The 11,140-nt window shown below is 41.9% G+C and overlaps 1 protein-coding gene across 1 annotated transcript in view; it reads left to right on the forward strand.

Annotated features, from left to right (window-relative positions):
• Window positions 1-10,632, forward strand: part of LOC134545879 (uncharacterized) — a 28,285-nt gene extending 17,653 nt beyond the window's left edge. Inside the window, exon 3 of the mRNA XM_063388645.1 lies at window positions 10,538-10,632. Within this exon, the coding sequence (XP_063244715.1) occupies window positions 10,538-10,632 (95 nt within the window). The remainder of the gene's footprint in view (window positions 1-10,537) is intronic.
• The last annotated feature ends 508 nt before the right edge of the window (window positions 10,633-11,140 follow it).

The raw sequence follows: 11,140 nt of genomic DNA on the forward strand, positions 1-11,140 counted from the left end.
GGACGGAGAAAGGAAGCAGCGTTGTTTGCGCAATGTATATTATAATAGAAAGAAGAATACATGCGAGAAAATGACTTGGCTTGGTAATTAAAAGACGAGAGTACAACAAAAATTTCAGTAAGTGACAAGGAGGTACGAATATAAGTGCAACCGATTGTTACACCTCGTCAGTCTCTCCTGATGACTGGGGGTAACTCGTGGATCTTTTGGTTTCAGCAGGCAAAATAATGATTTCGTCCAGACATTAGTTCCTCTGTTTTTATTTTACTTTTGGTTATTTTCCATTATATAATATATGTATATAATATAAGTTGATTAACAGAAAACATAAGCAACATTGATTTAATATCACATTATTGAAAGAATGGGCCGGTCCTTATTAGAAAATTAACACAATTTAAAGAACGTTCGTGACAATAAAAATGTTAAAAAGCCGTAGGAAGCTTCTGGATTTCTGATCTGAGAAACGTCGTAGTTGGATGCTAGTCCGAAAAGGTTTTAAAAACTGAAGGGCTGGCGGTTTGAATATTGCTAGGTGAAGTGGAACAGCTGATGGGGCGTCAGGGTGCCTTAGTCATCCGGCCCGTGGAGACTGATCTGGTCCTCCTTGGAAAAGTACCCGGTACTTGTACCCTGGTACTTGGTGCCTGACACTTGGTCCCTGTCAAACAGGGTGATGACTTCCAGGATCTTCCCGGTTGTTGAGCACACGAGACCGCCACGGACGATTCATGATTTTGAAAAATTAATTATTTACGATGACTTATACATGACTACTTTTACGAGCTAGATCTATACGGACTGACTAACGCCTAAGCACTACCGTTGTGGGAAACATCCCTTGTCTAGTTTGATCACATCTTAAAAGAAAAACAGAAAGGCGTCCCGATGATGTAGGTACGATGCAGTCAGTCCCGAATCGCAGCGCGCAGTTAGTTTGGGACCGCCGAGACACATAATTAAAAGGTGACGTTAAAGGAAGAAAGGGGGGAAGGTTTCGGCTTTCGAACCGAAAGGTTCCGAAGATTACCGAGGTGCTTGTCGAGAAAAGCAAACTTCAGTATCTCGAAGTTGGTGGTACTGCCCAATGTCAGCGCGACCTACTGAAGTGTGGCTGAACTGAGTAGAGGTCGACTCGCACGAGTCGGCTGGTAGCAGCATGTAGTTTATGGGGTCGACTAGGCCAGAGCCCTGGTGACCTGGGAAGGAACTACGAGGGATTGGTTACTGCGGGAGACGCCAGAGGGCAGGCGTTCCACAGGCGTTCAAACTCCCAGGGGAAGTAATTCTCAAAACTACCGCTAGGTGGCATTAGCATGTATATTTGGGACTAGTGTGGTGGCCTTGGGGAGAGGCCGACCCTGGCTGGGGTTAGTGGCCGGTCATCGCACTGGGCCAGTTTTCCCAGGAAAACTTGGAGTGATTTGGGGGGGGGGGGCTGCTGATGACAGTGGAAAAGATGCTCTACAGGAGCCGGAGGCGTGACTATACTTTGGCGAAGATGATTCGCGATCATGTCAAGAAGTGCTCGCGTCAGGCGAGGTCTTGGAAGTGGCCTGCACTAAGGGCTTGCAAGTCATAGCAGTTCTTGTCACGGATCGGAGGCGAATTACAGGTGACATCTGGGCGCCAAGGCGGGGATAAGACGATGCTGAGTCTTACTGGCAAGGACTCGACAAAAATCGGATCTAGGTCTGGGAAAAATTGGGGAGACAGGTCTGACAAAGGTTGAATGGGAGTGTACAGGAGGAGGAAAAAGTTTAAGTTCTTGCAGCAGAAGAATGACTAGTGACATGATTTAATTTTAAAAAAAATTCAAATTTAAAATTGTGCCAATGATACAAGTTGGCGGCACACGATCACAGGCGCAAACCAGACTTCGCCGAAACAGAAGTCCGGATTCAACGAACGGCAGCTAGAAGAGAGCAAGAGAAGTCAGAGAGCCCATCTCTGAGATCTACCATTAAGTAATGGGTCCTCTGTTTGATAAAAAAATCTAATTTTGTGACAGAAGATCTTGTGCACTCCAGCCTCAAACACGGCATTAACTAGAGCTGTACCGATTCACAAAATTGGGCCGATATGCTGATTAGCCTATAGTTCCAACAGCCATTGGATCCAATAGAAATTGGCTAATGACTATTAGAGCCAAAAGACTGCTGGAACCAAAATAATGTTGGAGCCATGGGCTTTGCAGCCAAAAAACTGTTGGAGCAATAGGCTGTTGGATGCATTATATGATATCCTGTCGTAAATTGTTGATCTCGACCTACTGATTTGAATGTTCGTGCAAATGTACGTCATTTTATTTAAACGTGCTTTCTTTTTGACGTTTTTTCGTTAAATGTGTACATTATGAGTCCTGCATGTACATTACGGGAAACTGTGCAGTCTATCAATTGAGACCGCACCCAATCCTTCCATCCAGCATCGAGGAAGTAGTCGCTTTGTCTGCACATGCAACAGCATACTTGAATATGTTGGAACCTGAAGTGATCTTCGATGCATCTACGCAGACGTCCAAACAACTTGTATTTCGTCGTAGTTCAGTCAGTGATCCTGTCTCAACATGCACAGAGGTAAAACCGATTCGCAGCTTTGGTCGTACACATCGTCATCCATGTCTCACCGAAACAGTCGTCTCTGAAGAAGATGACATGTGCGATACCTGTGTTTCTGAGCCCAAGACCAGTGAACCAGTTGCAACCGGAATCGACGAGACAGCCCATGCAGCTTTAAAAACTTTGTTTACGAAAATGCTTAATGCCTTCACGTAAAATGTATTTTTTAAAAAAATTTGTAAAACTTTAATTTTGTGTGTTTTCATTTATAGAGTTTTAAGGTGTCTGGATGTTAATCAAATAAAAATTAATTTTTAATAAAGTCAAAATTTTGACTCGTGTGCTATACCAGAAGAACGCAGATATATAATTGAGGTTCAGACTACGGGACCCTCAGTCCGCCTCTGGTCGCGGTGCAGTGCGTATCGTTTTGTTTGACTAGTACTCTGTTCTGGATAACTCGGTGGCTTCTTTAACAACGACCTGGATGGATGATCTACCATTGACATCAGGGGCCGTGGTGGCACCAGCGTCGACAGCAGCGACGCCACCGACAGTGGAGAGATCAATGGCTGCGGAGATCCCAACATCATCGGTACCATCAACCGCAGACATTTCAATGCAATATGTGATACTGTCATGGACTTGCGCTGTTCCATCGAATGAAGTTTCGTCAGAAACATTGCTGACTTCAAACAACTATGAAAGTTCATCGCGTCAGTGCAAATACTGTGGTGCGTCATTCACTACCACTTCAAGTACGCGCAGACATGAAAGAAGCGGGTCTCCAAATAATGTGCTGCAAAGAATACTGTTTCAGTGCAACAAGTGAAATAAACTTATTTACCATCTCGATAGCTTACATCGACATTATAAAAAATGCTCAGGGAAAGTTAAGTGCAAGCATAATGAAAATTGTTGCTGTTTTGACTCATGTATTGTGCTAGCCAATGGGAGTATATAAGTGAGACCCAGACGATGAGAACTTCAGTCCATCTCTGGCTGTGGTGCTGTGCGGATCGTATAGTTAGACTCGTCTACCGCAATAGACCAGTATCTGGGTATTCTTGAGAACCCGATGAAATCTTTAACGATGACCTTGATGGATGATCTACCATTGAAATCAGGGAATCAGATCATACTTGCGGCGACAGCAGCGACGTCGACGACATCGGAGAGATGTATGAGAGCGGTGCCAGTGTCAAAGATAAAGGAAGCATCATCTGACGGTGTTCCATTCCTAACTGTGCGACTGTGACATCAAAAACTTGAAACTACGTTATTATGTAATACACAATTGTAATAATAACTCTGAACGTATTAAATGTCAGTGCAACAGGTGTAGCCAGTTTATACACTACGGAAGATTAAAAAAACACAGGAATTGTGACAGACTGATTGCACATTCATCAGAATCAAACTGTATATACTGCGGCTGGACATTTGTATGCATAAAACATGCTAGGCATTATGAAATATACCACTGTCCTTTCAATGAAATCGAAAATTCTTCTTTTCTGTGTAAAAATGTGGTAATTAACTGCCATGTGGAACTGCTCTGAAAAAACATGTCATGACATGTAAAGGACTTACTTCGTACTCTAAGAAGACTATATATCAAGAAATGATAATGATTTTGTCACGGGTATCACTAAAGGAACAGGAAACCCTAACAAGGCAGGAAAGAACGGATGCGAGTGTGTCAGAAAATTAGGTGCCCAGTAGAATTCGTAAATACAACAATTTATTAACAGAAATATTTTCACAAACGAATATCTCATCTCATTCTCGAACTGAAATTTATCGTTATGAAGCAGTACCCCTGCGTGGTGGGGTTGAATACTCGTTACAGTTCAGCTATTACAAAAACACAAAAAATTGACAATATGATACAAATATCAAAGCAGCACCCTTAATCAAGTTTGTGCCAGCCTAGGCTCTACCTACTGCGTATACACTGTCAATCACAACGGTGGTTGGCCATAGATTTACTGGGTGGCATTTACAAAAAAATTTATAAACAATTGAACAATTTCTCAATGAAATATTTGCAGCCCAGGACATATAGAATTTACCTAAAAGGGATATAAAAATATATTTATACAATCAATAACAAGTACTGCCTGTGGTTAAAATTATTTACTACTATAATAAATACAAAATAAAATTGACTGATATGGTATCTGTAGAAGTTGGCTAAAATTTCTATTATGTCCACAAAATGTCTCGCTGTCACCCAAATCACATGTATTCCACGTAGTTATTCTTATGCACCTCGTGCCGTGTGTTAATACTGAAAACAGCTGCAGCAACTTGTCTTGTGAGCGCATTGTTACGTTTGCCTGTGTTCGTTATGTACGGAGTTGGCAGTCGACGTCAGTATTTGCATTTACGTATATTGTTCTGTTCATGTTTTCTGAAGCTCGCTCGCCCTCACGGAAGTTGCCTTACACTCGTCAATTATGACTTCTTATTAGAGACTTTAATTCAGTTTCTAACTGCTCTCAGAGTTTTATGCTTGCAAAGCGACACTATCTTCTTTAAACTTGTCTCTATCAACGTTTATGACATGAAATAGTCTCACCAACATGAAGTCCGTCGGGGTCTCTAGGCGGTGGCGATTCCACGATGTTTGCAGCGTAGGGCGGCGAGCGGTGTCCGAGCAGCGCGGCGGCCTGCCTCGGAGAAGTCCCAGTTGATCTGCTTTCTGTTTAATTTTTTTTTTCCCCTAGCCTAAGTTAATTCTAAGTGTGTAGGGGAGGGTCCAGGTTAGGGGAGGACCTAAGTGTGTCTCAGGCCGAAGCCTATATATACACTCTACCATGCGGGTTTTTAACCATGCAGGACAAGGGCGCGTGCATCGTGTGCTATTGGGGTTTACTGGCCAGCCATGGCTGCAATTGGCGCCATGACTGACGCCCCATTGGTCGCCTAGCTTAAAGCTAGCTAATGTGACCCAGGTAAAACCTGCATAGACACAGGGAAAACCCTGGGCCGGTTCATGCGGGGATCAAATAACATGCATTAAGCAAGCAGGTAACTACTGGACAAGAGGAAGAAGGGTCCAGGTAAGAAGAGTTGGAGGGGCTGAAAAATCAACCATGCTGGAGTTGGGTGCTTGGGCCTTGCAGCCCGCATTTAAAGGTTGGGAACTCCTGGGTTATTATTAACCAGGGGCGCATGCGCCCCCAGGGGCGGGCGACTTCACTCGTCGGCCCAGCCACAGCTGCCCAGGCAGCCACAGTTAAAACAGAAGTGGGCAGACGAGCCAGTAAACCGGCTCGAACTGCGAGCGTACGGGGCGAAAGGCAGCCTGACATTGCGCCATCTTCATCTTCCTTCTTCCAGTCAACAGCCAACGACCTTTCAAGCCAGGGTGGGGGTAAGTCGTTCAGGCGAATGAAGTATCTTGCGAGTCGGACCCTCTTGCCCCCCAAATTCCCGGGTCGGTTGAAGGTCGCGCCGCCCAGGCTACCACTGGCTCCAACAGGGCCCCAACTTGAAGGCGCCGCCATCTCTTCCTTCAGAATTCCGATGCTGTTCAGTTCCGTTGCGCGCGCGGCAGTCCACAGCTCCGCAAGTTCCAGCCCGCAGTTCGTCTACACTTCGCATCCAGGGCACATCGAGCTCCCCTGCGGTGCCTTCGCCGACGAAGCTGCTTTCTGCCGCGCGCCGAGCTACATTCAGGCTACCTTTCTCCCCGACAGCCGTGATAACGACTCCACAGGCCGGCTATTGGTCCGCGGACTGCTATTGGTTATTCGCAGCCACCCCAGCGAGATTGCAACTCTCGGGCTGGGCTCCCGTATCCGCCACCCGCGGGACGCGGTCGGTAGAAGTTGGCGCTGCTAGGCCGCCCCCAGCACGCACACAAAACCCACACGCACTGCCAGCCTTCGGTTACCCAATAGGTCGCAGGGAACTCCCAGCCAACAGCCCGCGAGAGAGATGCGCGCGCCCCGAGAGACGACCACCGACCTGCTTTCTGTTTACTCGAAGCATTGCCCTTTTATACTCGCAGAACTCCTTACCAGGCTAGAACAGAATGGTCTCGTACGTTCGGGGGAACAATGACCGACTTCCTTTTCCTGTGAATCGGCACGCAACCGATGACGCCCGACCGCTTCCGAAGAAGCCCGACCACCAGTCGCAGCGTTCAAAGCCCCCGCGCTCAGTGTTGCGCGGGCGGCATCCACAGACATGTTAGGGGCAATGTCGATTCTGAGTGTGTACAAAGGTACACACGTTACAATTTTTTGTTTTTGTTCTTGTTTTAATGTAAAATTTATGAAATAAAATTGATTTTGTAAAAGAACTTCCGATGTTTTATTTTTCAAACCAGTAACTTTTGTAGTATTTTGAATTTAATTCCCTTTTTTGCATTGACCAATGATCTAACCCAGGACAGAAAGCCATAGATTCAATCATTATAATAGCGAGTGATTTTTTGATGAATTTTGGAATTTTTCCCGACTTTCTAGCTACATAATTACATATTTCCAAGATGGTGGACAAAAATACTTACTGAAGGCTGGTTTATGCGGAACTTAGGCTACTTTTAGGATTTTGAAAATGATTTATTAAATGATTTTTTAAAGATAAAATATAATGTTTGCATCAGTCAAGGATTGAACCAAGGACAGGAATCGATCGAATCAATCAGTATATTAATTACATAATTTTTAAATGAATTTTAGAATCTTTCCCGAATTTCTAGGTAAAAAAGTACACAATTCCAAGATGGTGCCTAAGTTTCATGATGACGATGCCACAGTAATAATAAATGAATACTTCACTCTAGTGGACAAAAATTAAACTAACATGATGTTAGCGCACTCTAGCAGACGAAAACAAGATGGCGGACATTACTTCATACTAGCTGGCTATGTATCCTATATACCTTGGCATAAGTGGTTGGGGGTGGTCAATCTGCTGGCAGGTTTCGCGGAGGAAGGACCAGACGTCATTTTTTATTTTTGCTCTCGACGGGTTCGAACCGAGGACTCCTGGACGTAAGTGCGTTTTTTAAATAATACTTAATTAAAATATAATTAATTTTTTACAAATTTAGGAATATTTCATTAAAATCTGATAATACATAATACATAATGATTTTCAAGATGGCGGCCATAACGGAAATTTAAAGTGACGTCATAATCCAAGTGTCGTCAGCTGCTTATCGGAGGCCGTAGATATGGATTCTGGAGCCTCAATATGATGGACATTTAAAGCCGTTGGCATTATTAAGGTCCAAAACGGGAAATTTTTTCTCGAAACGGGAATTGTTCCCTCAAAAAAGAGAAATTTTTATTTTTTGGTGAAATTTGAATTCCAAGAAACTGTTAATTATAGCGTATTTAGGCTAATTTTGGACAAATTCTGAAGGTAAAGGTCAAGGTCATCCATGATGGCCGCCATGACATCAGAGAGGTCGGTCATTGATTCGCTCTTAGCTCCACAGCATGAAGCCTGGCGCTGGACCAGCCAATATACACTACTGACAGGCACTTTAATTTTTCAATAATTTCGATTGAAAATGAACAAGCGTATCGTGAATCGGCAGAAACGCAGATTCAACTAAATATCGGCAAAATTGCCTTCTTCCGATTTCTATCGGCACAGCTCTAGGCATGAACCATGTGCGCCACAAACACAAACACAAGAATATCAACGCGACTCGTAATATACGGACAACATTGTTTCATCTGAAGATAAAAGAAAGTGTTTACTTTCAGTAGACGAAGGAGAAGAACAGAAAATACTAGTCTGTTTTTGCTTTAAAGGCAGAGAAATACTGCAGACTCACCAGCAGTATTTCATGGACGGACTTTCAAATCGTGTAGCAAGTAATTCAGCCAACTGTGCACAAAACATGCATACCTTGGCCGTACAAAGGACCAGACGAACTTCGTTCTAGCGTTCTCTTTTCTTCTCAATAAAAAAAAAAGAAATCTACACTCACTTTTAGTAAAATGAAGGCTCGCCAACCAAGATGGAATCCTAAAGAATCACGATCGATATCTAAAAACCTGAGATCTTTTTTGCTTGTTTCAAACTTCCTGTCTTGCACCGTAAAGTTGCTCGATTGTTTAGGACGCAATGTTCAAGAGCAGGGATTGTTGCAGTACTACTAAATTTATGGAGAATTAAGGCTTCTTACACGCATGTGCGGCGCTGTGGCAATGGTACCTATCAATGACGTTGAAGATGAGTGGCTTCAAATCCAAGGTATGCCACCAGAAGAGAAACCAACAGGGTTATTTCACTACTTTGTGCACCAATGGCTGCAAAATCCTAATATTCCTGGCAATGTCTGGCATTGTAGAGATACAAAGCATCAAACAAAATATGTTGTTGTAGGGTGGAACAATAAGCTAACGAACAATGTTCGTCTTAACCCAAATTTCTTCACCATTGTGAAGGTACTGAAGTAAGTAGAGAAATACACCAGTTACAAATATGATATGGTTACTCACGATTCGGAAGGATCAAAGATAAAGCGGATGTACATGAAACGGACTGCCAAAGTTTTCACACTGGCCAGTGCACACCGGTGCCTGTTATATGGACTTATTGCCTTTTTAAAATATAAAACTTAGCAAATAATTTTTAAAGAATTTAATAGTTTAACAATGTAAATGTTATAAATATTTTAATTATAGTTAATGTATTTTTATGAGTTAGTTTTACTATTTGGTTATTTACTTCATTGGGTTTTAATCTTTTGACGTGACAACGTCTAATATATCGATGAACGCCGGCTGCACGCACGAAAAAGTGTCCCGTTACGCACATTGTTTCGTTACGCTGTGTCCCGTTACACTCATTGTTCTGTAACGCTGTGTCCAGTTACGCTCATTGTACGCTTGCGCCGCATCTACCTCTCTTCCACTCGATTGGCCTATGCGTCCGAGGAGAAGAAAGACAGCGGCAGCATACAACTTACATCTACACGTGAACTGTTTCGTCGACTGGTTATAAAGTGAATTGAGAAGTTAATGTGGTTTTCATTGCTTATTACAACAACAATTTCGGCAATAAAGGTTAATTATTCTTGCATTTTAAAAATCTGATTTCTAGTATAATTTCAAGTATTTAGGTTATGTTAGATATTTGATTACAGTTTATTTATATGAAAACTTGTTCATAAAGTGCAGTAATAATAGGTTATGTTACAATTGACTAAAAAATTATGGTGATTCATATAATTGATGATATATATTTTATTACAGTTTATTTATATGAAAACTTGTTCATAACTATATTTAAACTTTATAGCTAAACACCAGTTTTTAAAATTAATTACAAGTTATTGAATTTAGATTAACAATGTCTTAAGAAGTACATTATCTTTATTAAAAAAATTTTAAAATATTTTGACTTGACAACGTCTAATAAATCGATGAACACGAAAAAGTGACCCGTTACGCACATTGTCCAGTTACGATGTGTCCCGTTACGCTCATTGTACGCTTGCGCCGCATCTATCTCTCTTCCACTCGATTGGAACAACCGTCGATTTAACTTTTTCGAGGCACATTTAACTTGAAACACTCCCATTCGTTTCCTACTTTTCCTATCATCGTCCTATCCTTAACAGAATAACACAGATTGTAAGAAGTTAAATAGCAAACATGTATAAAAGTTATAGTAAAAATAATTTATTCGTTAAAGTAATAAACATATTTGAATTAATGAATGCAAATAAAAGTAAATTTATCAATTAAATTGTAGATTTCATTTCACTCCTTTGTATCCATACAAAATAGTGATAATTCAATAAAAATGATTCAATTTTATTCATAAAACTATGCAATCATTTCTTAAATGTTTTGTTATGACGTTGTCACGTAAAACTATCGTCCGTAATCCGACTTTACAGACAACCAATTTTTGTATTTGTTTATTCGGATTTGTATTTTATTTTGTTGAATATTAATTTCTTTGAAATGATTTTCTTTTGGTTGTGTTTCCAGGTGTCTCCACTGCGGTGCGCGAGCTGCCGATGACGTCACGAAGACCAGCTGTTAGGCCCGGCTGGGTGCGCCGGGGGTTCGTCTGCCGGGAGTAGGACTGGACTGTCCACGAACACAGTGAGCACATTAACATCTCCTGTGAAGCTTTACTCGACTGTTTTATTCAATAGTAGCCCAAGTTCCTTAGGTGACATTACAGAGCAGCAATGGAATTGCAAGTAAGTGTCTGCGATCTAGACTGTATGCCCGAGTAGGCCCCATGGGCGATGATTTCGCTCATTAACTTTGGTGACTTTAAAGGATGTGCATATCTGTTTGCGAACCACAAGTGCTACTTTTGTGTAGCAGGTGGAAAACGAATTTTAAAACTGTTTCTTTAGCTGTGAAAATATCCCATGTATTAATTACGCGCAACTGAACAAAACCTTGATGATTTTGCCTTTAAGGAAGTTTAGATTACTACTGCGCTTTTAAATTTCGTAGCGAAGAGGAAATTATATTACAGGATGGGGCAAAAGGTGTGTATCAGTTTTGAAAGGCTATTAAATGAAAGTAGCAATTTACATAAATAAGGTTTATTTTATTGGAGGTTTATTTTATTGG

Source organism: Bacillus rossius, chromosome 1 (genome assembly GCF_032445375.1).
Source record: "Bacillus rossius redtenbacheri isolate Brsri chromosome 1, Brsri_v3, whole genome shotgun sequence".
Taxonomy (NCBI): domain Eukaryota; kingdom Metazoa; phylum Arthropoda; class Insecta; order Phasmatodea; family Bacillidae; genus Bacillus; species Bacillus rossius.